The sequence below is a fragment of the Neoarius graeffei genome, chromosome 2 (genome assembly GCF_027579695.1).
Source record: "Neoarius graeffei isolate fNeoGra1 chromosome 2, fNeoGra1.pri, whole genome shotgun sequence".
NCBI lineage: Eukaryota > Metazoa > Chordata > Actinopteri > Siluriformes > Ariidae > Neoarius > Neoarius graeffei.
This window is the reverse complement of record NC_083570.1, coordinates 44756363-44782143: the sequence shown is the minus strand read 5'-3', so window position 1 is coordinate 44782143 and position 25781 is coordinate 44756363. Positions and strand designations below refer to the sequence as shown.

The window sequence follows — 25781 nt, the reverse complement described above, 5'->3', positions numbered from 1 at the left end:
AAATCAGGATGGGGCAATTTAGGGCTAGTAATGAGGTAAAACAATTAAATAACGATGTGATGTGAAACACGTGACTGTAATCATGATTTGGTCAGGGTTTATACAGAGATTCTTAAGTTGCATTTACTACCTTTTTAATACCTTTTTCACTACCTCCACAATATTTTTTACTACCAACACGACGTCAAACTGTAGCAGCATAGTGTAAAGTAAAGTGACGGGTAAAGTAAAGAAATATGCTTCCAAAATTAATTACTAAAATATTTCCTCACAATTTAATAATTTCAACACTGGAAACAACTCGCCAAATAGAGAGTGGGAGAAAGAGGGACAAACAGAACATAGAACCAAAGAGCGAGAGAAAGAGGCTTTGTAGGTGTATGTGACTGTGCATGTGTGTTGGGGAAAGCGAGTGAGATACATTTAAGTAAGAGTGATCTCTGCTATAGGAGTAGGATTAATCAAGATGTCAGACCAGGAATTAGTCCATAGGTTTTACTCAATAAGTCACAAAGTAATAATTGCATAACAATTAGAAGACAGACTGGACCTTTAGAATGAACAGCTACACATTGGACTTTGAAATAATGTGCAAATTGCAAAATCAGGGTATTTAAAGGGGAAGAAACTTAATAATAAAATGCAATTTTATACTGTAAAAACAGTATTTCATTAAAAAATAAATAACTTGGGAACAAATAACTAAACTTAAACTTCAATACTGGACACTAAAACTGGCCGAGAGAGAGAGAATAAACCTAAGGTGCTGGAATACTTTGACAGTGATGGATAGTAGGCCCATGCCAAGGACTGCTTTGCCAAATTTCACTATTCAAAATCCAAAGCAATGATCAACCTTCAGATTAAGCAGTTAGGCTACAATTTTTTTAATTATAGGCTACATTTTCCAATATTATGTCACAGAAATTCAACAGAAGGCTAAATAAATAAAATGATAAAAATCCATGAAAATGTTCAAATGCAAACAATGTCTCCCTAACCAATAGTACAGGAAAATAAACTTACTTTGATGTGCTGCAACAGATCGTCAGCTCTTCCATGTCTCAGGAATTGTGAACCAAAATATCTCGACCGAACACACCCATCCTCCAAAAAACGAATGTGTATGTCCATTTGTTTTTTCTTTGACGATTCATTTAGACTCTCATCAAACATAAGGACGTAAGGGCCGGCATGATTTATGGCCTCAACCAGTTGCCTCTTAAAATACGGGGCAATGCCAAATTTGATCATGTAGCCGGTCTTGTCCTTGGCCAAAGCGAATGATTTGGCGATTTGGGAATCCGGGAACATCTTGCCAAACAGCTCTCCTATGCCATCATTCGACTTGAACGAGTGGTGTTTCGTTGCTAAATCTAAACACCATAGCACCTCGGCCTGCAGTGTAGCGGTGGTAGTGCAGAGCGGCTGAATGCTGTTGGTGGGATTAACGTTACTGGTGGTGGGAGCAGGCGAGGTTGAGGTAGCAGTGGAGGTTGAGGGAGCAGTGGAGGTCGAGGATGTAGATGTAGCCGTAGTGCCAACGCAAAACAGAGACAGCGGTAGCTGCACGTTTCGTCCCCGCATCCTTGTTTGATGGCTATTCGATTCCATGTGTGATTTCACCGCCTTCACCCCCATCCACGTAATATTTATAGCTTTCTTACAGACGTTGCAATAAGCCTCTCGGCTGTTGCCAACTACTGGCCTAAGCCAGTCTTTAAACGTAGCTTCCTCCAGCCAGAGGTCTGAAAACTTGCATTTGCCCATATCTGAAGTAACGCTATGATAGTGACGTCATTCAGGTCCTACTCGCAACATACAAATAAATTCACGCTAGTTTATTAATTCAAGGAGATAGGCTTGCACGTGAATTACACAAATTGAAAAACGTATTTTAGACACATTATGGAGGTTAAAAAATTTACTACCTGGTCAGATGACGTTTATTACTTTTTACTACGTTTTACAAGCCTTAATTTGGTCTAATTTCATTTACTACCTTTCACTACCTTTTACAACCCCGCGGCAACCCTGTTTGGTACAAAATCAGTATCCAGGAAAGTTCTGATCTTTGAAGAGCAAAGATGGGCCGAGGATCTCCAGTTCGTCAACAAATGTGTACGAAAATTATTGAGATGTTTAAAAGCAAAGATTTTCAAAGAAAGATAGGAAGGTATTTGGATATTTCACCCTCTACACTGCGTAATATCATTAAATGATTCAAGGAATCGAGGAATTTCGGTGCGTAAAGGGAAAGGGCACAAGCCTAATCTGAACATCCGTGATCTCTGATCCCTCATACGGCACTGCACCAAGAACTGTCATTCATCTATAGCTGATATAACCACATGGGCTCGGGATTACTTTGGCAAACCTTTGTCAAGCACAATACAGAGTTACATCCACAAATAGCAGTTAAAACTTTACTGTGCAAAAAGGAAGCCTTATACTAACTGTATCCAGAAGCACTGTTAACTTCTCTGGGCTCTGAGCCGTCTGGGACGGACCATCACACAGTGGAGACGTGTGTTGTGGTCAGATGAATCAGTATTCCAGGTTTTTTTCTTTGTAAAAAATGGATGCTGTGTGCTCCGAACCAAAGTCAAAAAGTACCATTCAAACTGTTACCAGGAACGAGTCCAAAAGCCAGGGTCTGTCATGGTATGCTAGGGTTGCCACCATTCAGAAATGAAAATAAGGGACGCCCACCACGGGCACGACTCCCATGGGGTGGGGTGCCCGCAGCAGTGGTATGTTTTATTTTGTAGGTGTTTTTAGTAGGCGGCACGGTGGTGTAGTGGTTAGCGCTGTCGCCTCACAGCAAGAAGGTCCGGGTTCGAGCCCCGTGGCCGGCGAGGGCCTTTCTGTGCGGAGTTTGCATGTTCTCCCCGTGTCCGTGTGGGTTTCCTCCGGGTGCTCCGGTTTCCCCCACAGTCCAAAGACATGCAGGTTAGGTTAACTGGTGACTCTAAATTGACTGTAGGTGTGAATGTGAGTGTGAATGGTCAGGCTTTCGTCTAAACGGGGGAACAGGGGCGCTGCGCCCTCTTACTCTCGGCGTGCGCCCCCTTACCGACTCCGTGAAAACATCCCAGCAACACTACGTGACAATGTGTCTGATCATCAAATACGTTATAATTGCTCCAAAAATATTCCAATCATAGTAGATACACCGCCAGACGGTGCAAAAACAATCCGAATTGGCGTTTTCCAGACTGAGGCGCCATGTTGTTTAGTTGTTTACTTGTCGCGGCTGCTCTCGCGAGATTTGACATGGGTTACATACAAGGTCAGCTGACTTGTAGAGCGAGATTTCTCGAGACTGAATGACCTTTCACCCACCGGCGCGGGAGCTTTTGACAGAAGTAGTTCGCGAGTTGTTTTTGTTGACACTTGGGCATTTAAAGATGTCATCCCGCGGCATGAAACGGAAGAAAGCCAAAGACTGTCCGGGGCAGAAGAAGATTACTTCTTTCTTTTTCAATGTTGACAGACAATTTGTTACAATTTCCTTCTCAGATAGCCTCAGAATGTCCCATTGGAGCATTTTTCAAAGGCTTTGCACGGCGGGGGGGGGACAACCGGCACCATCTCCCCCCCGCTTCGCTCCCTCGCCATGGTGAGCGCCCTCATACTAAATTTTTCTAGAAAAAACCCTGATGGTTGTCTGTGTCTATGTGTCAGCCCTGTGATGACCTGGCGACTTGTCCAGGGTGTACCCCGCCTTTCGCCCGTAGTCAGCTGGGATAGGCTCCAGCTTGCCTGCGACCCTGTAGAACAGGATAAAGCGGCTAGAGATAATGAGATGAGATGAGGAGCTCACTCCTTATGAGCTCCATGGAGCACCTGTTCCTGCAGTCACTCCATTTGTTGGCCATTCTTGAAAATACCCTTTCCACGTATCCAGTGGATGCTGGGATGCTCAAGATCATCTGATCTTGAGCATCATCATTCCTGACGAATGCTGTCTAATGTCAGACAGCCCACCGCACGCCACTGAACACACTCACCGATAGACTTTACAGTTTGCTCTGTAGTCGTCGCCACTCACGCTGTCCAGCCAAGGATGCGCCTCTTCCCACTCACGTCTGTATTTTTGTAAGCGTTTACGCTTTCGAGGACGTGGTGGAGTCCCGGGTGCAGCAGACATTTTTAAAAGGCCCGGGTTTTTTGAGCAGCGCCGGTGTGTGTTGTCTGTCTCTAGGCAACCGTGACAGCGCCACACGCAGTGACGCAGGCAGCCAGGCACAGACGCACAGAGCGCGACGCAGAGTGGGAGGGGTTTGTGTCCTGGGTAGATCCCGCAACGGAGTATTTCCTGTTTTATTTTGTTCATTATTGTTAGATTTAGTGTTGATATGTGTGAGACAGACATGTGTATTGGACATTTATGAAAATACGGAACAAATCGGTTCAATGCAAGACACAAGATTTAATTGCCAAATAAAGGACGATTCCGTATTTTACGGGACGGGTGGCAACCCTATAGTATGGGGTTGTGTTGGTGCCCTTGGCAAAGGTAACCTACACTTCTGTGATGGCAGCATTAATGCAGAAAAGTACACAGATTTTGGAGCAACATGTGCTGCCTTCAAAACGACATCTTTCCCAGGGAGATTTCAACAAGACAATGCAGAGCCACATTCTGCACACATGACAAAGGCAGGGCTGTGGAAGGAGAGGGTGTCTGTCCTCTCTGTCCCCAATAGAGAATGTGTGGTGAATTCTGAAACAAAACTGCAACAACAATGACCCCATACTGTTGCACATTTTACAACCTGTTTGCAGGAAGAATGGGAAAAAATAACACCTGAAATGCTTCCTCACTTGGTGTCTTCAGTCCCTAAACATCTTGTAAGTGTTGTGAGAAGGAATGGCAACATTATAAAATAGTAAATGCTTTACTGTCCTAACTTTTTTTAACCTTGTTGCAAGAATCAAAATAAAAAAAAAGGTGTTAATTTTGAAAATTTATTTATTTATTTATTTATTTATTTGTGTGCTGATGTGTTGTATGGTTTTGAGTGCAGTACAGGTCAAAGATTATTTACAAATCATTGTTTTCTGTTTTAATTTCAGTTTCAACATACCATTCCAACTTTTTCTGATTTGGGGGTGTAGGAATAAATAAAAAGCAAAAAGAAAAATTTGGTGCACAACTTTTAAATTATGTTCAGTTTTCTGAAATCAACACGGGGTCAAAATTATACACATCATGCAAATTATATTTTTTAATTAAAGATGTATGTTGTACAATCATTCTGCTACAGAAAATGAACAGTTCAAAGAAAATTGCCATGATATTCATGTCAGTGGATGTAAACTTCTGACCGCAACTGTAATTAATACAGAAATAGGGTTGTTGTTGAATGATTATTTGGTAGGTTTATTTGGAAGGAGAAGGGCATTGTTAAGAGTGAGTGAAGAGTCATAATACAGAGACAGGACATTGTTAATAGTTAAAGAGTCATAATAGAGAGTCAGGGCATTGTTAAGAGTTAGTGAAGAGTCAGAATACAGAGTCAGGGCATTGTTAAGAGCTAGTCAAGAGTCAGGGCATTGTTAAGAGTTAGTGAAGAGTCAAAATACAGAGTCCGGGCATTGTTAAGAGCAGGGTTTAATTTGAGCCGGAACATGACGGAACAAGATCCGGGACCTCCGTCGTCGGATCCGGCAGCTATTTTCGTTTCATTCGGTGTTCCGGCAGCTATTTAAATGGATCAGATCACCTCCGTGACCATCACAAAGGGAAAAAAATCAAACAATAAATTAAATAAATAAGTAAATAAAAATTTGTTCAGTGTTCGGTTTTGATTTTGATATCTGTTGTTGATTTCTCTTCTATGACATCCACAAAATCTATGCGGGGGGGGAGGACATGGGGTGTATACTTCCGCTCAATAGAACACCGGGTTTTTTGTAGCCGTTAGCTTGCGCTGTGGAAAAAATGGCAAAAAAAACAAGAAAGCTTACTAAAATTTTTAAAATGAATTCTCCAACTTGTTTTGTAAACCCATTATTTCTTAACTATTACTTGAATTGATTGCACTTATGTTTGCTGGCACTTATGTTTGCTGGCACTTATGTTTGCTGGCACTGCTTTTAAACTTGAAATATGCTTGAAATCCTAGGCTATGCTTTTAAATCCCCTACTTAAATCCTTAAAATGAGTCATTTAACTCATGTCTTGTGTGATCTGATCTCCAATGGTGAAATAAACCGGTTGTGATATGAGTACAGGCTGTTATTTTAGAAGATGAATTTAATATATAATTTAATATATAAGTGCCAGGACCATTTTATTTATTTACTTTCTTTATAATCTCAGTCAGATACACAAGCAAGATTAAGTCTTTACTCTGCTGTGTTTTATTATGGCCATCAATATATTGTAACCTGTGTTTGATTTGTTAATTGTTGATCCAGTTGTTGCCTTAACGCAGGGGTCTGCAATGGCTCGGGAGCCAGATGTGGCTCTTTTGGTGACTGCATCTGGCTCGCAGATTAATCAGCTCACATTGAGATCAAGAAGTACACCTCCATTTAATGAAAAAGTCAGTTAGCTGTCCGCAAAGCAAAGCCTTTTGACAAAGAACATGGCGAAAAGGGAAAAAAGGTGATTGGTTGGCTACTGTACATTTCAACAGGAATGGACAGAGGAATTCGCCTTTGTGGGGTGAGAGGGTTCTGCTTTGTGTCCAATAGGCCCATACAATGACAAGATTGCATCGATGAAACATTGAAATAAAGCGGCACTTCGAAACACGCCAAGCTACGTTTGCGTCAAAATATTCAGCGGGGGACAGGAGGAAGACGGCATGCCAAGAGCCTCTTCATTATGAAAAAGAATATATTACACTCAAATTGTTGGTCATACGTAAAAATGCATTTTAGTTGTATTCAGCGTCACTTTTTATATATGGCTCTCACGAAAATGTATTTGAAAATATGTGGCTGTCATGGCTCTCTCAGCCACAAGGTTCCCGACCCCTGCCTTAACGTATGTGTGGAGAGCGAGGGTGAACTTGAGTGCCTGTTTGGAGAACATTCTGAGCGTTGTCCATTGTTGTCCAGGATTTGATAACTGGTGCTGTTGCAATACATGTCATGCAATAGGCGTGTGTGCGTAAAGTTATAGTAAACCGCCCCCCGCCTTTTTTGAGTCGCCCACCTCCTGCGTTCCGGGACCTCCCACTTCACAAATTAAGCACTGGTTAAGAGTTAGTGAAGAGTCAGAATACAGAGTCCAGGCATTGTTAAGAGCTAGTTAAGAGTCAAAATAGGGAGTTAGGGCATTGTTAAGAGTTAGTGAAGAGTAACAATACAGAGTCAGGGCATTGTTAAGAGTTAGTGAAGAGTAAGAATACAGAGTCAGGGCATTGTGAAGAGTTAGTGAAGAGTCAGAATACAGATTCAGGGCGTTGTTAAGAGTTAGTGAAGAGTAAGAATACAGAGTCAGGGCATTGTTAAGAGTTATTGAAGAGTCAGAATACAGAGTCAGGGCATTGGTAAGAGTTATTGAAGAGTCAAATACAGAGTCAGGGCATGTGTTAAGAGTTAGTGAAGAGTCAAATACAGAGTCAGGGCATTGTTAAGAGTTAGTGAAGAGTCAGAATAAAGAGTCAGGGCATTGTTAAGAGTTAGTGAAGAGTAAGAATACAGAGTCAGGGCATGTGTTAAGAGTTAGTGAAGAGTCAAATACAGAGTCAGGGCATTGTTAAGAGTTAGTGAAGAGTCAGAATAAAGAGTCAGGGCATTGTTAAGAGTTATTGAAGAGTCAGAATACAGAGTCAGGGCATTGTTAAGAGTTATTGAAGAGTCAGAACACAGAGTCAGGGCATTGTTAAGAGTTACTGAAGAGTCAGAATACAGAGTCAGGGCATTGTTAAGAGTTAGTGAAGAGTCAGAATACAGAGTCAGGGCATTGTTAAGTGTTAGTGAAGAGTAAGAATACAGAGTCAGGGCATTGTTAAGGGTTAGTGAAGCGTCAGAACAGAGAGTCAGGGTATTGTTAAGAGTTAGTGAAGGGTCAAATACAGAGTCAGGGCATTGTTAATAGTTAGTGAAGAGTAAGAATACAGAGTCAAGGCATTGTTAAGAGTTATTGAAGAGTCAGAAAACAGAGTCAGAGCATTGTTAAGAGTTAGTGAAGGGTCAGAATACAGAGTCAGGGCATTGTTAAGAGTTAGTTAAGAGTCAGAATACAGAGTCAGGGCATTGTAAAGAGTTAGTGACAAAGTCAGGGCATTGTTAAGAGTTAGTGAAGAGTCAGAACACAGAGTCAAGGCATTGTTAAGAGTTATTGAAGAGTCAGAAAACAGAGTCAGAGCATTGTTAAGAGTTAGTGAAGGGTCAAATACAGAATCAGGGCATTGTTAAGAGTTAGTGAAGAGTCAGAATACAGAGTCAGGGCATTGATAAGAGTTAGTTAAGAGTCAGAATACAGAGTCAGGGCATTGTTAAGAGTTAGTTAAGAGTCAGAATACAGAGTCAGGGCATTGTTAAGAGTTAGTGAAGAGTCAGAATACAGAGTCAGGGCATTGTTAAGAGTTATTGAAGAGTCAACTACAGAATCAGGGCATTGTTAAGGGTTAGTGAAGCGTCAGAACAGAGAGTCAGGGAATTGTTAAGAGTTAGTGAAGGGTCAAATACAGAGTCAGGGCATTGTTAATAGTTAGTGAAGAGTCAGAATACAGAGTCAGGGAATTGTTAAGAGTTAGTGAAGAGTCAGAATACAGAGTCAGGGCATTGTTAAGAGTTAGTGAAGAGTCAGAATACAGAGTCAGGGCATTGTTAAGAGTTAGTGAAGAGTCAGAATACAGATTCAGGACATTGTTAAGAGTTAATGAAGAGTCAGAATACAGAGTCAAGGCATTGGTAAGAGTTAGTGAAGAGTTAGAATACAGAGTCAGTGCATTGTTAAGAGTTATTGAAGAGTCAACTACAGAGTCAGGGCATTGTTAAGGGTTAGTGAAGCGTCAGAACAGAGAGTCAGGGAATTGTTAAGAATTAGTGAAGGGTCAAATACAGACTCAGGGCATTGTTAATAGTTAGTGAAGAGTCAGAATACAGAGTCAGGGCATTGTTAAGAGTTAGTGAAGAGTCAAATACAGAGTCAGGGCATTGTTAAGGGTTAGTGAAGCGTCAGAATACAGATTCACGGCATTGTTAAGAGTTAGTGAAGAGTCAGAATACAGAGTCAAGGCATTGTTAAGAGTTAGTGAAGAGTTAGAATACAGAGTCAGTGCATTGTTAAGAGTTATTGAAGAGTCAACTACAGAGTCAGGGCATTGTTAATAGTTAGTGAAGAGTCAGAATACAGAGTCAGGGCATTGTTAAGAGTTAGTGAAGAGTCAGAATACAGATTCACGGCATTGTTAAGAGTTAGTGAAGAGTCAGAATACAGAGTCAGGGCATTGTTAAGAGCTAGTTAAGAGTCAAAATAGGGAGTCTGGGCATTGTTAAGAGTTAGTGAAGAGTAAGAATACAGAGTCAGGGCATTGTTAAGAGTTAGTGAAGATTCAAATACAGAGTCAGGGCATTGTTAAGAGTTAGTGAAGAGTAAGAATACAGAGTCAGGGCATTGTTAAGAGTTAGTGAAGATTCAAATACAGAGTCAGGGCATTGTTAAGAGTTAGTGAAGAGTCAGAATACAGATTCAGGGCGTTGTTAAGAGTTAGTGAAGAGTAAGAATACAGAGTCAGGGCATGTGTTAAGAGTTAGTGAAGAGTCAAATACAGAGTCAGGGCATTGTTAAGAGTTAGTGAAGAGTCAGAATACAGATTCAGGGCGTTGTTAAGAGTTAGTGAAGAGTCAGAATACAGAGTCAGGGCATGTGTTAAGAGTTAGTGAAGAGTCAAATACAGAGTCAGGGCATTGTTAAGAGTTAGTGAAGAGTCAGAATGAAGAGTCAGGGCATTGTTAAGAGTTATTGAAGAGTCAGAATACAGAGTCAGGGCATTGTTAAGAATTATTGAAGAGTCAGAACACAGAGTCAGGGCATTGTTAAGAGTTAGTGAAGAGTCAGAACACAGAGTCAAGGCATTGTTAAGAGTTATTGAAGAGTCAGAATACAGAGTCAAGGCATTGTTAAGAGTTAGGGAAGGGTCAGAATACAGAGTCAGGGCATTGTTAAGAGTTATTGAAGAGTCAGAACACAGAGTCAGGGCATTGTTAAGAGTTAGTGAAGAGTCAGAACACAGAGTAAAGGCATTGTTAAGAGTTATTGAAGAGTCAGAATACAGAGTCAAGGCATTGTTAAGAGTTATTGAAGAGTCAGAACACAGAGTCAGGGCATTGTTAAGAGTTACTGAAGAGTCAGAACACAGAGTCAAGGCATTGTTAAGAGTTATTGAAGAGTCAGAATACAGAGTCAGGGCATTGTTAAGAGTTAGTGAAGAGTCAGAATACAGAGTCAGGGCATGTGTTAAGAGTTAGTGAAGAGTCAAATACAGAGTCAGGGCATTGTTAAGAGTTTGTGAAGAGTCAGAATAAAGAGTCAGGGCATTGTTAAGAGTTACTGAAGAGTCAGAATACAGAGTCAGGGCATTGTTAAGAGTTATTGAAGAGTCAGAACACAGAGTCAGGGCATTGTTAAGAGTTAGTGAAGAGTCAGAACACAGAGTCAAGGCATTGTTAAGAGTTATTGAAGAGTCAGAATACAGAGTCAAGGCATTGTTAAGAGTTAGGGAAGGGTCAAATACAGAGTCAGGGCATTGTTAAGAGTTAGTGAAGAGTCAGAATACAGAGTCAGGGCACTGTTAAGAGTTAGTTAAGAGTCAGAATACAGAGTCAGGGCATTGTTAAGAGTTAGTGAAGAGTCAGAATACAGAGTCAGGGCATTGTAAAGAGTTAGTGAAGAGTCAGAATACAGAGTCCAGGCATTGTTAAGCGCTAGTTAAGAGTCAAAATAGGGAGTTAGGGCATTGTTAAGAGTTAGTGAAGAGTAAGAATACAGAGTCAGGGCATTGTTAAGAGTTAGTGAAGAGTAAGAATACAGAGTCAGGGCATTGTTAAAAGTTAGTGAAGATTCAAATACAGAGTCAGGGCATTGTTAAGAGTTAGTGAAGAGTCAGAATACAGATTCAGGGCATTGTTAAGAGTTAGTGAAGAGTAAGAATACAGAGTCAGGGCATTGTTAAGAGTTAGTGAAGAGTAAGAATCCAGAGTCAGGGCATTGTTAAGAGTTAGTGAAGAGTAAGAATACAGAGTCAGGGCATTGTTAAGAGTTAGTGAAGATTCAAATACAGAGTCAGGGCATTGTTAAGAGTTAGTGAAGAGTAAGAATACAGAGTCAGGGCATTGTTAAGAGTTAGTGAAGATTCAAATACAGAGTCAGGGCATTGTTAAGAGTTAGTGAAGAGTCAGAATACAGATTCAGGGCGTTGTTAAGAGTTAGTGAAGAGTCAGAATACAGAGTCAGGGCATGTGTTAAGAGTTAGTGAAGAGTCAAATACAGAGTCAGGGCATTGTTAAGAGTTAGTGAAGAGTCAGAATAAAGAGTCAGGGCATTGTTAAGAGTTATTGAAGAGTCAGAATACAGAGTCAGGGCATTGTTAAGAGTTATTGAAGAGTCAGAACACAGAGTCAGGGAATTGTTAAGAGTTAGTGAAGAGTCAGAATACAGAGTCAGGGCATGTGTTAAGAGTTAGTGAAGAGTCAAATACAGAGTCAGGGCATTGTTAAGGGTTAGTGAAGCGTCAGAATAGAGAGTCAGGGCATTATTAAGAGTTAGTGAAGAGTCAGAATCCATAGTCAGGGCATTGTTAAGAGTTAGTGAAGAGTCAAAATACAGATTCACGGCATTGTTAAGAGTTAGTGAAGCGTCAAATACAGAGTCAGGGCATTGTTAAGAGTTAGTGAAGAGTCAGAATAAAGAGTCAGGGCATTGTTAAGAGTTATTGAAGAGTCAGAACACAGAGTCAGGGCATTGTTAAGAGTTACTGAAGAATCAGAATACAGAGTCAGGGCATTGTTAAGAGTTATTGAAGAGTCAGAACACAGAGTCAGGGCATTGTTAAGAGTTAGTGAAGAGTCAGAATACAGAGTCAGGGCATTGTTAAGAGTTAGTGAAGGGTCAAATACAGAGTCAGGGCATTGTTAAGAGTTAGTGAAGAGTCAGAATACAGAGTCAGGGCATTGTTAAGAGTTAGTTAAGAGTCAGAATACAGAGTCAGGGCATTGTTAAGAGTTAGTGAAGAGTCAGAATACAGAGTCAGGGCATTGTTAAGAGTTAGTGAAGAGTCAGAATACAGAGTCAGGGCATTGTTAAGAGTTATTGAAGAGTCAACTACAGAGTCAGGGCATTGTTAAGGGTTAGTGAAGCGTCAGAATAGAGAGTCAGGGCATTGTTAAGAGTTAGTGAAGGGTCAAATACAGAGTCAGGGCATTGTTAAGAGTTAGTGAAGAGTCAGAATACAGAGTCAGGGCATTGTTAAGAGTTAGTGAAGAGTCAAATACAGAGTCAGGGCATTGTTAAGAGTTAGTGAAGAGTCAAATACAGAGTCAGGGCATTATTAAGAGTTAGTGAAGAGTCAGAATACATAGTCAGGGCATTGTTAAGAGTTAGTGAAGATTCAAAATACAGATTCACGGCATTGTTAAGAGTTAGTGAAGAGTCAGAATACAGAGTCAGGGAATTGTTAAGAGTTAGTGAAGAGTAAGAATACAGAGTCAGGGAATTGTTAAGAGTTAGTGAAGATTCAAATACAGAGTCAGGGCATTGTTAAGAGTTAGTGAAGAGTCAGAATACAGATTCAGGGCGTTGTTAAGAGTTAGTGAAGAGTAAGAATACAGACTCATGGCATTGTTAAGAGTTAGTGAAGAGTCAGAATACAGAGTCAGGGCATGTGTTAAGAGTTAGTGAAGAGTCAAATACAGAGACAGGGCATTGTTAAGAGTTAGTGAAGAGTCAGAATAAAGAGTCAGGGCATTGTTAAGAGTTATTGAAGAGTCAGAATACAGAGTCAGGGCATTGTTAAGAGTTAGTGAAGAGTCAGAATACAGAGTCAGGGCATTGTTAAGAGTTATTGAAGAGTCAACTACAGAGTCAGGGCATTGTTAAGGGTTAGTGAAGCGTCAGAATAGAGAGTCAGGGCATTGTTAAGAGTTAGTGAAGGGTCAAATACAGAGTCAGGGCATTGTTAATAGTTAGTGAAGAGTCAGAATACAGAGTCAGGGCATTGTTAAGAGTTAGTTAAGAGTCAAATACAGAGTCAGGGCATTGTTAAGAGTTATTGAAGAGTCAGAATACAGAGTCAGGGCATTGTTAAGAGTTACTGAAGAGTCAGAATACAGAGTCAGGGCATTGTTAAGAGTTATTGAAGAGTCAGAACACAGAGTCAGGGCATTGTTAAGAGTTAGTGAAGAGTCACAACACAGAGTCAAGGCATTGTTAAGAGTTAGTGAAGAGTCAAATACAGAGTCAGGGCATTGTTAAGAGTTAGTGAAGAGTCAGAATAAAGAGTCAGGGCATTGTTAAGAGTTATTGAAGAGTCAGAACACAGAGTCAGGGCATTGTTAAGAGTTACTGAAGAATCAGAATACAGAGTCAGGGCATTGTTAAGAGTTATTGAAGAGTCAGAACACAGAGTCAGGGCATTGTTAAGAGTTAGTGAAGGGTCAAATACAGAGTCAGGGCATTGTTAAGAGTTAGTGAAGAGTCAGAATACAGAGTCAGGGCATTGTTAAGAGTTAGTGAAGGGTCAAATACAGAGTCAGGGCATTGTTAAGAGTTAGTGAAGAGTCAGAATACAGAGTCAGGGCATTGTTAAGAGTTAGTTAAGAGTCAGAATACAGAGTCAGGGCATTGTTAAGAGTTAGTGAAGAGTCAGAATACAGAGTCAGGGCATTGTTAAGAGTTAGTGAAGAGTCAGAATACAGAGTCAGGGCATTGTTAAGAGTTATTGAAGAGTCAACTACAGAGTCAGGGCATTGTTAAGGGTTAGTGAAGCGTCAGAATAGAGAGTCAGGGCATTGTTAAGAGTTAGTGAAGGGTCAAATACAGAGTCAGGGCATTGTTAATAGTTAGTGAAGAGTCAGAATACAGAGTCAGGGCATTGTTAAGAGTTAGTTAAGAGTCAGAATACAGAGTCAGGGCATTGTTAAGAGTTAGTGAAGAGTCAGAATACAGAGTCAGGGCATTGTTAAGAGTTAGTGAAGAGTCAAATACAGAGTCAGGGCATTGTTAAGGGTTAGTGAAGCGTCAAAATAGGGAGTCAGGGCATTATTAAGAGTTAGTGAAGAGTCAGAATACATAGTCAGGGCATTGTTAAGAGTTAGTGAAGAGTCAAAATACAGATTCACGGCATTGTTAAGAGTTAGTGAAGAGTCAGAATACAGAGTCAGGGCATTGTTAAGAGTTAGTGAAGAGTAAGAATACAGAGTCAGGGAATTGTTAAGAGTTAGTGAAGATTCAAATACAGAGTCAGGGCATTGTTAAGAGTTAGTGAAGAGTCAGAATACAGATTCAGGGCATTGTTAAGAGTTAGTGAAGAGTCAGAATACAGAGTCAGGGCATTGTTAAGAGTTAGTGAAGAGTCAGAATACAGAGTCAGGGCATTGTTAAGAGTTATTGAAGAGTCAACTACAGAGTCAGGGCATTGTTAAGGGTTAGTGAAGCGTCAGAATAGAGAGTCAGGGCATTGTTAAGAGTTAGTGAAGGGTCAAATACAGAGTCAGGGCATTGTTAATCTTTAGTGAAGAGTCAGAATACAGAGTCAGGGCATTGTTAAGAGTTAGTTAAGAGTCAAATACAGAGTCAGGGCATTGTTAAGAGTTATTGAAGAGTCAGAATACAGAGTCAGGGCATTGTTAAGAGTTACTGAAGAGTCAGAATACAGAGTCAGGGCATTGTTAAGAGTTACTGAAGAGTCAGAACACAGAGTCAGGGCATTCTTAAGAGTTAGTGAAGAGTCACAACACAGAGTCAAGGCATTGTTAAGAGTTATTGAAGAGTCAGAATACAGAGTCAGGGCATTGTTAAGAGTTAGTGAAGGGTCAAATACAGAGTCAGGGCATTGTTAAGAGTTAGTGAAGAGTCAGAATACAGAGTCAGGGCATTGTTAAGAGTTAGTGAAGGGTCAAATACAGAGTCAGGGCATTGTTAAGAGTTACTGAAGAGTCAGACTACAGAGTCAGGGCATTGTTAAGAGTATTTGAAGAGTCAGAACACAGAGTCAGGGCATTGTTAAGAGTTAGTGAAGAGTCAGAACACAGAGTCAAGGCATTGTTAAGAGTTACTGAAGAGTCAGAATACAGAGTCAGGGCATTGTTAAGAGTTAGTGAAGGGTCAAATACAAAGTCAGGGCATTGTTAAGAGTTAGTGAAGAGTCAGAATACAGAGTCAGGGCATTGTTAAGAGTTAGTTAAGAGTCAGAATACAGAGTCAGGGCATTGTTAAGAGTTAGTGAAGAGTCAGAATACAGAGTCAGGGCATTGTTAAGAGTTAGTTAAGAGTCAGAATACAGAGTCAGGGCATTGTAAAGAGTTAGTGACAAAGTCAGGGCATTGTTAAGAGTTATTGAAGAGTCAACTACAGAGTCAGGGCATTGTTAAGAGTTAGTGAAGAGTCAGAATACAGAGTCAGGGCATTGTTAAGAGTTAGTTAAGAGTCAGAATACAGAGTCAGGGCATTGTTAAGAGTTAGTTAAGAGTCAGAATACAGAGTCAGGGAATTGTTAAGAGTTAGTGAAGAGTCAAATACAGAGTCAGGGCATTGTTAAGAGTTAGTTAAGAGTCATAACAGAGTCAGGGCATTGTTAAGAGTTAGTGAAGAGTCAGAATACAGAGTCAGGGCATTGTTAAGAGTTAGTTAAGAGTCAGAATACAGAGTCAGGGCATTGTTAAGAGTTAGTGAAGAGTCAGAATACAGAGTCAGGGCATTGTTAAGAGTTATTGAAGAGTCAACTACAGAGTCAGGGCATTGTTAAGGGTTAGTGAAGCGTCAGAATAGAGAGTCAGGGCATTGTTAAGAGTTAGTGAAGGGTCAAATACAGAGTCAGGGCATTGTTAAGAGTTAGTGAAGAGTCAGAATACAGAGTCAGGGCATTGTTAAGAGTTAGTGAAGAGTCAAATACAGAGTCAGGGCATTGTTAAGAGTTAGTGAAGAGTCAAATACAGAGTCAGGGCATTATTAAGAGTTAGTGAAGAGTCAGAATACATAGTCAGGGCATTGTTAAGAGTTAGTGAAGATTCAAAATACAGATTCACGGCATTGTTAAGAGTTAGTGAAGAGTCAGAATTCAGAGTCAGGGCATTGTTAAGAGTTAGTGAAGAGTAAGAATACAGAGTCAGGGAATTGTTAAGAGTTAGTGAAGATTCAAATACAGAGTCAGGGCATTGTTAAGAGTTAGTGAAGAGTCAGAATACAGATTCAGGGCGTTGTTAAGAGTTAGTGAAGAGTAAGAATACAGACTCATGGCATTGTTAAGAGTTAGTGAAGAGTCAGAATACAGAGTCAGGGCATGTGTTAAGAGTTAGTGAAGAGTCAAATACAGAGACAGGGCATTGTTAAGAGTTAGTGAAGAGTCAGAATAAAGAGTCAGGGCATTGTTAAGAGTTATTGAAGAGTCAGAATACAGAGTCAGGGCATTGTTAAGAGTTAGTGAAGAGTCAGAATACAGAGACAGGGCATTGTTAAGAGTTAGTGAAGAGTCAGAATAAAGAGTCAGGGCATTGTTAAGAGTTAGTGAAGAGTCAGAATACAGAGTCAGGGCATTGTTAAGAGTTATTGAAGAGTCAGAATACAGAGACAGGGCATTGTTAAGAGTTAGTGAAGAGTCAGAATAAAGAGTCAGGGCATTGTTAAGAGTTAGTGAAGAGTCAGAATACAGAGTCAGGGCATTGTTAAGAGTTATTGAAGAGTCAAATACAGAGTCAGGGCATTGTTAAGAGTTAGTGAAGAGTCAGAATGAAGAGTCAGGGCATTGTTAAGAGTTATTGAAGAGTCAGAATACAGAGTCAGGGCATTGTTAAGAATTATTGAAGAGTCAGAATACAGAGTCAGGGCATTGTTAAGAGTTATTGAAGAGTCAGAATACAGAGACAGGGCATTGTTAAGAGTTAGTGAAGAGTCAGAATAAAGAGTCAGGGCATTGTTAAGAGTTAGTGAAGAGTCAGAATACAGAGTCAGGGCATTGTTAAGAGTTATTGAAGAGTCAACTACAGAGTCAGGGCATTGTTAAGGGTTAGTGAAGCGTCAGAATAGAGAGTCAGGGCATTGTTAAGAGTTAGTGAAGAGTCAGAATACAGAGTCAGGGCATTGTTAAGAGTTAGTTAAGAGTCAAATACAGAGTCAGGGCATTGTTAAGAGTTATTGAAGAGTCAGAATACAGAGTCAGGGCATTGTTAAGAGTTACTGAAGAGTCAGAACACAGAGTCAGGGCATTGTTAAGAGTTAGTGAAGAGTCACAACACAGAGTCAAGGCATTGTTAAGAGTTAGTGAACAGTCAAATACAGAGTCAGGGCATTGTTAAGAGTTAGTGAAGAGTCAGAATAAAGAGTCAGGGCATTGTTAAGAGTTATTGAAGAGTCAGAACACAGAGTCAGGGCATTGTTAAGAGTTACTGAAGAATCAGAATACAGAGTCAGGGCATTGTTAAGAGTTATTGAAGAGTCAGAACACAGAGTCAGGGCATTGTTAAGAGTTAGTGAAGAGTCAGAATACAGAGTCAGGGCATTGTTAAGAGTTAGTGAAGGGTCAAATACAGAGTCAGGGCATTGTTAAGAGTTAGTTAAGAGTCAGAATACAGAGTCAGTGCATTGTTAAGAGTTAGTGAAGAGTCAGAATACAGAGTCAGGGCATTGTTAAGAGTTAGTGAAGAGTCAGAATACAGAGTCAGGGCATTGTTAAGAGTTATTGAAGAGTCAACTACAGAGTCAAGGCATTGTTAAGGGTTAGTGAAGCGTCAGAATAGAGAGTCAGGGCATTGTTAAGAGTTAGTGAAGGGTCAAATACAGAGTCAGGGCATTGTTAATAGTTAGTGAAGAGTCAGAATACAGAGTCAGGGCATTGTTAAGAGTTAGTTAAGAGTCAGAATACAGAGTCAGGGCATTGTTAAGAGTTAGTGAAGGGTCAAATACAGAGTCAGGGCATTGTTAATAGTTAGTGAAGAGTCAGAATACAGAGTCAGGGCATTGTTAAGAGTTAGTTAAGAGTCAAATACAGAGTCAGGGCATTGTTAAGAGTTATTGAAGAGTCAGAATACAGAGTCAGGGCATTGTTAAGAGTTACTGAAGAGTCAGAACACAGAGTCAGGGCATTGTTAAGAGTTAGTGAAGAGTCACAACACAGAGTCAAGGCATTGTTAAGAGTTAGTGAAGAGTCAAATACAGAGTCAGGGCATTGTTAAGAGTTACTGAAGAATCAGAATACAGAGTCAGGGCATTGTTAAGAGTTATTGAAGAGTCAGAACACAGAGTCAGGGCATTGTTAAGAGTTAGTGAAGAGTCAGAATACAGAGTCAGGGCATTGTTAAGAGTTAGTGAAGAGTCAAATACAGAGTCAGGGCATTGTTAAGAGTTAGTTAAGAGTCATAACAGAGTCAGGGCATTGTTAAGAGTTAGTGAAGAGTCAGAATACAGAGTCAGGGCATTGTTAAGAGTTAGTTAAGAGTCAGAATACAGAGTCAGGGCATTGTTAAGAGTTAGTGAAGAGTCAGAATACAGAGTCAGGGCATTGTTAAGAGTTATTGAAGAGTCAACTACAGAGTCAGGGCATTGTTAAGGGTTAGTGAAGCGTCAGAATAGAGAGTCAGGGCATTGTTAAGAGTTAGTGAAGGGTCAAATACAGAGTCAGGGCATTGTTAAGAGTTAGTGAAGAGTCAGAATACAGAGTCAGGGCATTGTTAAGAGTTAGTGAAGAGTCAAATACAGAGTCAGGGCATTGTTAAGAGTTAGTGAAGAGTCAAATACAGAGTCAGGGCATTATTAAGAGTTAGTGAAGAGTCAGAATACATAGTCAGGGCATTGTTAAGAGTTAGTGAAGATTCAAAATACAGATTCACGGCATTGTTAAGAGTTAGTGAAGAGTCAGAATTCAGAGTCAGGGCATTGTTAAGAGTTAGTGAAGAGTAAGAATACAGAGTCAGGGAATTGTTAAGAGTTAGTGAAGATTCAAATACAGAGTCAGGGCATTGTTAAGAGTTAGTGAAGAGTCAGAATACAGATTCAGGGCGTTGTTAAGAGTTAGTGAAGAGTAAGAATACAGACTCATGGCATTGTTAAGAGTTAGTGAAGAGTCAGAATACAGAGTCAGGGCATGTGTTAAGAGTTAGTGAAGAGTCAAATACAGAGACAGGGCATTGTTAAGAGTTAGTGAAGAGTCAGAATAAAGAGTCAGGGCATTGTTAAGAGTTATTGAAGAGTCAGAATACAGAGTCAGGGCATTGTTAAGAGTTAGTGAAGAGTCAGAATACAGAGTCAGGGCATTGTTAAGAGTTATTGAAGAGTCAACTACAGAGTCAGGGCATTGTTAAGGGTTAGTGAAGCGTCAGAATAGAGAGTCAGGGCATTGTTAAGAGTTAGTGAAGGGTCAAATACAGAGTCAGGGCATTGTTAATAGTTAGTGAAGAGTCAGAATACAGAGTCAGGGCATTGTTAAGAGTTAGTTAAGAGTCAAATACAGAGTCAGGGCATTGTTAAGAGTTATTGAAGAGTCAGAATACAGAGTCAGGGCATTGTTAAGAGTTACTGAAGAGTCAGAACACAGAGTCAGGGCATTGTTAAGAGTTAGTGAAGAGTCACAACACAGAGTCAAGGCATTGTTAAGAGTTAGTGAAGAGTCAAATACAGAGTCAGGGCATTGTTAAGAGTTAGTGAAGAGTCAGAATAAAGAGTCAGGGCATTGTTAAGAGTTATTGAAGAGTCAGAACACAGAGTCAGGGCATTGTTAAGAGTTACTGAAGAATCAGAATACAGAGTCAGGGCATTGTTAAGAGTTATTGAAGAGTCAGAACACAGAGTCAGGGCATTGTTAAGAGTTAGTGAAGAGTCAGAATACAGAGTCAGGGCATTGTTAAGAGTTAGTGAAGGGTCAAATACAGAGTCAGGGCATTGTTAAGAGTTAGTGAAGAGTCAGAATACAGAGTCAGGGCATTGTTAAGAGTTAGTTAAGAGTCAGAATACAGAGTCAGGGCATTGTTAAGAGTTAGTGAAGAGTCAGAATACAGAGTCAGGGCATTGTTAAGAGTTAGTGAAGAGTCAGAATACAGAGTCAGGGCATTGTTAAGAGTTATTGAAGAGTCAACTACAGAGTCAAGGCATTGTTAAGGGTTAGTGAAGCGTCAGAATAGAGAGTCAGGGCATTGTTAAGAGTTAGTGAAGGGTCAAATACAGAGTCAGGGCATTGTTAATAGTTAGTGAAGAGTCAGAATACAGAGTCAGGGCATTGTTAAGAGTTAGTTAAGAGTCAAATACAGAGTCAGGGCATTGTTAAGAGTTAGTGAAGGGTCAAATACAGAGTCAGGGCATTGTTAATAGTTAGTGAAGAGTCAGAATACAGAGTCAGGGCATTGTTAAGAGTTAGTTAAGAGTCAAATACAGAGTCAGGGCATTGTTAAGAGTTATTGAAGAGTCAGAATACAGAGTCAGGGCATTGTTAAGAGTTACTGAAGAGTCAGAACACAGAGTCAGGGCATTGTTAAGAGTTAGTGAAGAGTCACAACACAGAGTCAAGGCATTGTTAAGAGTTAGTGAAGAGTCAAATACAGAGTCAGGGCATTGTTAAGAGTTAGTGAAGAGTCAGAATAAAGAGTCAGGGCATTGTTAAGAGTTATTGAAGAGTCAGAACACAGAGTCAGGGCATTGTTAAGAGTTACTGAAGAATCAGAATACAGAGTCAGGGCATTGTTAAGAGTTATTGAAGAGTCAGAACACAGAGTCAGGGCATTGTTAAGAGTTAGTGAAGAGTCAGAATACAGAGTCAGGGCATTGTTAAGAGTTAGTGAAGGGTCAAATACAGAGTCAGGGCATTGTTAAGAGTTAGTGAAGAGTCAGAATACAGAGTCAGGGCATTGTTAAGAGTTAGTTAAGAGTCAGAATACAGAGTCAGGGCATTGTTAAGAGTTAGTGAAGAGTCAGAATACAGAGTCAGGGCATTGTTAAGAGTTAGTGAAGAGTCAGAATACAGAGTCAGGGCATTGTTAAGAGTTATTGAAGAGTCAACTACAGAGTCAGGGCATTGTTAAGGGTTAGTGAAGCGTCAGAATAGAGAGTCAGGGCATTGTTAAGAGTTAGTGAAGGGTCAAATACAGAGTCAGGGCATTGTTAATAGTTAGTGAAGAGTCAGAATACAGAGTCAGGGCATTGTTAAGAGTTAGTTAAGAGTCAGAATACAGAGTCAGGGCATTGTTAAGAGTTAGTGAAGAGTCAGAATACAGAGTCAGGGCATTGTTAAGAGTTAGTGAAGAGTCAAATACAGAGTCAGGGCATTGTTAAGGGTTAGTGAAGCGTCAAAATAGGGAGTCAGGGCATTATTAAGAGTTAGTGAAGAGTCAGAATACATAGTCAGGGCATTGTTAAGAGTTAGTGAAGAGTCAAAATACAGATTCACGGCATTGTTAAGAGTTAGTGAAGAGTCAGAATACAGAGTCAGGGCATTGTTAAGAGTTAGTGAAGAGTAAGAATACAGAGTCAGGGAATTGTTAAGAGTTAGTGAAGATTCAAATACAGAGTCAGGGCATTGTTAAGAGTTAGTGAAGAGTCAGAATACAGATTCAGGGCGTTGTTAAGAGTTAGTGAAGAGTAAGAATACAGACTCATGGCATTGTTAAGAGTTAGTGAAGAGTCAGAATACAGAGTCAGGGCATGTGTTAAGAGTTAGTGAAGAGTCAAATACAGAGACAGGGCATTGTTAAGAGTTAGTGAAGAGTCAGAATAAAGAGTCAGGGCATTGTTAAGAGTTATTGAAGAGTCAGAATACAGAGTCAGGGCATTGTTAAGAGTTAGTGAAGAGTCAGAATACAGAGTCAGGGCATTGTTAAGAGTTATTGAAGAGTCAACTACAGAGTCAGGGCATTGTTAAGAGTTAGTGAAGGGTCAAATACAGAGTCAGTGCATTGTTAATCGTTAGTGAAGAGTCAGAATACAGAGTCAGGGCATTGTTAAGAGTTAGTTAAGAGTCAAATACAGAGTCAGGGCATTGTTAAGAGTTATTGAAGAGTCAGAATACAGAGTCAGGGCATTGTTAAGAGTTACTGAAGAGTCAGAATACAGAGTCAGGGCATTGTTAAGAGTTACTGAAGAGTCAGAACACAGAGTCAGGGCATTGTTAAGAGTTAGTGAAGAGTCACAACACAGAGTCAAGGCATTGTTAAGAGTTATTGAAGAGTCAGAATACAGAGTCAGGGCATTGTTAAGAGTTAGTGAAGGGTCAAATACAGAGTCAGGGCATTGTTAAGAGTTATTGAAGAGTCAGAATACAGAGTCAGGGCATTGTTAAGAGTTACTGAAGAGTCAGACTACAGAGTCAGGGCATTGTTAAGAGTATTTGAAGAGTCAGAACACAGAGTCAGGGCATTGTTAAGAGTTAGTGAAGAGTCAGAACACAGAGTCAAGGCATTGTTAAGAGTTACTGAAGAGTCAGAATACAGAGTCAGGGCATTGTTAAGAGTTAGTGAAGGGTCAAATACAAAGTCAGGGCATTGTTAAGAGTTAGTGAAGAGTCAGAATACAGAGTCAGGGCATTGTTAAGAGTTAGTTAAGAGTCAGAATACAGAGTCAGGGCATTGTTAAGAGTTAGTGAAGAGTCAGAATACAGAGTCAGGGCATTGTTAAGAGTTAGTTAAGAGTCAGAATACAGAGTCAGGGCATTGTAAAGAGTTAGTGACAAAGTCAGGGCATTGTTAAGAGTTATTGAAGAGTCAACTACAGAGTCAGGGCATTGTTAAGAGTTAGTGAAGGGTCAAATACAGAGTCAGGGCATTGTTAAGAGTTAGTGAAGAGTCAGAATACAGAGTCAGGGCATTGTTAAGAGTTAGTTAAGAGTCAGAATACAGAGTCAGGGCATTGTTAAGAGTTAGTTAAGAGTCAGAATACAGAGTCAGGGCATTGTTAAGAGTTAGTGAAGAGTCAAATACAGAGTCAGGGCATTGTTAAGAGTTAGTTAAGAGTCATAACAGAGTCAGGGCATTGTTAAGAGTTAGTGAAGAGTCATAATACAGCATTATTAAGAGTTAGTTAAGAGTCATAACAGAGAGTCAGGGCATTGTTAAGCTTTATTGAATAGTCATAACAGAGAGTCAGGGCGTTGTAAAGCGTTAGTGAAGAGTCAGAATACAGAGTCAGGGTATTGTTCAGAGTTATTGAAGAGTCAAATACAGAGGCAGGGCATTGTTAAGCGTTAGTGAAGAGTCATAACAGAGAGTCATGGCATTGTTAAGCTTTATTGAATAGTCATAACAGAGAGTCAGGGCATTGTTAAGCTTTATTGAATAGTCATAACAGAGAGTCAGGGCATTGTTAAGCGTTAGTGAAGAGTCAGAATACAGAGTCAGGGTATTGTTCAGAGTTATTGAAGAGTCAAATACAGAGGCAGGGCATTGTTAAGCGTTAGTGAAGAGTCATAACAGAGTCAGGGCATTGTTAAGAGTTAGTGAAGAGTCAGAATACAGAGTCAGGGCATTGTTAAGAGTGAGTGAAGAGTCAGAATACAGAGTCAGGGCATTGTTAAGCGTTAGTGAAGATTCAAATACAGAGTCAGGGCATTGTTAAGAGTTGGTGAAGAGTCAAATACAGAGTCAGGGCATTGTTAAGAGTTGGTGAAGAGTCAAATACAGAGTCAGGGCATTGTTAAGAGTTAGTGAAGAGTCATAACAGAGAGTCAGGGCATTGTTAAGAGTGAGTGAAGAGTCAGAATACAGAGTCAGGGCATTTTTAAGCGTTAGTGAAAATTCAAATACAGAGTCAGGGCATTGTTAAGAGTTAGTGAAGAGTCATAATACAGAGTCAGGGCATTGTTAAGAGTTGGTGAAGAGTCAAATACAGAGTCAGGGCATTGTTAAGCGTTAGTGAAGAGTCATAACAGAGAGTCAGGGCATTGTTAAGCGTTAGTGAAGTCATACCATAGTCAGGGCATTGTTAAGAGTTTGTGAAGAGTCAAATACAGAGTCAGGGCATTGTTAAGAGTTAGTGAAGAGTCATAACAGAGTCAGGGCATTGTTAAGTGTTAGTGAAGAGTCATCACAGAGTCAGGGCATTGTTAAGAGTGAGTGAAGAGTCAGAATACAGAATCAGGGCATTGTTAAGCGTTAGTTAAGATTCAAATACAGAGTCAGGGCATTGTTAAGAGCTAGTCAAGAGTCAGGGCATTGTTAAGAGTTAGTGAATTGTCATAATCCAGAGTCAGGGCATTGTTAAGAGTTAGTTAACAGTCATAACAGAATCAGGGCATTGTTAAGAGTTGGTGAAGAGTCAAATACAGAGTCAGGGCATTGTTAAGAGTTGGTGAACAGCTCAGAGTAAAAAGCCTCCTAAAGAATGTGTAAAGTGTATGCGGTTTGTAGATTTGTTTGGTAAATCAGTCCTGATCTGTTTGTTGCTGTCTGACTTGGAATTTGACTTGACGCTCTGTGGTTTTTGCTGCTGTTTCGGAGAAAACGAAACTCGGTGACTCAGAGATGCTTTTACACTTTAACTCACTGTGATGTTGAACAGGAAGCAAAAACAAACAAACAAACATCACCCACCACAGCAGACATGTGTGTAATGCATGTAATATACATATTGGAGTGTATTGCAGTGTCCCTGAGTGCTGCTGGGTGCAGGGTCAGAAAGTGGAAGCGGTGTTTGCAGTGCGGAGAGAGAGAGAGAGAGAGAGAGAGAGAGGAAACCCTGCTTACCTGATGTAGGGGAAAAGCACAGACACGTCCTGACGGAGCAGGGCGATCAGATACGACACTATAAAAGTGCTCGAGGACCAAATGACCAGAAATGTCGGTAAGAAGCTGAGCCCTTCCAGAAACCACACCATTGTGTTTTACACATATACACATCACCATCAACTGCAGCCTGCTGCAATAAAACCTTAAAAATAAACGGGTGTCAATAAATCCGGAGGAAAACAGTCAGATGCTTATGGAGACGTGTTCTGCTCCAGCTCACATCCATCCAGATCACTAATCACTAACCACTCATCACACACTGAAGAACAGCGTGGAGAGGATGAGAAACTTCTGAGTCACGTGACCGAGTGAGTCTGAAGTTCAGCTCTGTCTCTCTGCAGGGAGTCGACTCCTCCTCACCGTGCTCAGCACCCCGACTGCAGGGAGCCGACTCTTTTCTGACTAAACATCAGCCCACATCTCTTGATTTTGTTCATCAGTCAGAGACATGGCGCTCTGAACACTCTGCCCTCGACAGGAAACCCTTCCACTGCCTGTTCTTATTCTCTTCCGATTCATTCTCGTTCTTAAACGAGTCATTAACTTGACTCAGTTAAAAAAAGTGCTCCGAAAAGAGTGATTCATGAGCAAACTTTCCATCTTGTGCACTGTGTGGAGAAACTCCTTTCTTTCTATCTTTTTTGTTACACCTCTCTCTCTCTGTCTCTCTCTCTGTACACACACACGCACACATACAGTTGTGCTTCTATCTTTGTGGGGACCCACTGACATAATACATTTCCTCAGCCCTTACCCTAACCATCACAACTAAACCCCTAACCCTAACCTAAACTTGAACCCTACAACTAAGCTTTAACCCTTAAACAGCCCTTTGAAGACAGTGAAAATGGCCTCACATCCCCAAAATGTCCTAACTTTGTTATTTAAAAAAAGGGGAA

At 40.4% G+C, this 25781-nt stretch overlaps 1 protein-coding gene across 1 annotated transcript in view; it reads right to left on the bottom strand.

Moving 5' to 3' along the window:
• The window catches only part of dram1 (DNA-damage regulated autophagy modulator 1), a 37818-nt gene extending 12640 nt beyond the window's left edge, over nt 1-25178 (bottom strand). The window contains exon 1 of the mRNA XM_060914293.1: nt 24841-25178. Within this exon, the coding sequence (XP_060770276.1) occupies nt 24841-24971 (131 nt within the window). The 5' untranslated portion in view covers nt 24972-25178. The remainder of the gene's footprint in view (nt 1-24840) is intronic.
• Between the last annotated feature and the right edge of the window lie 603 nt (nt 25179-25781).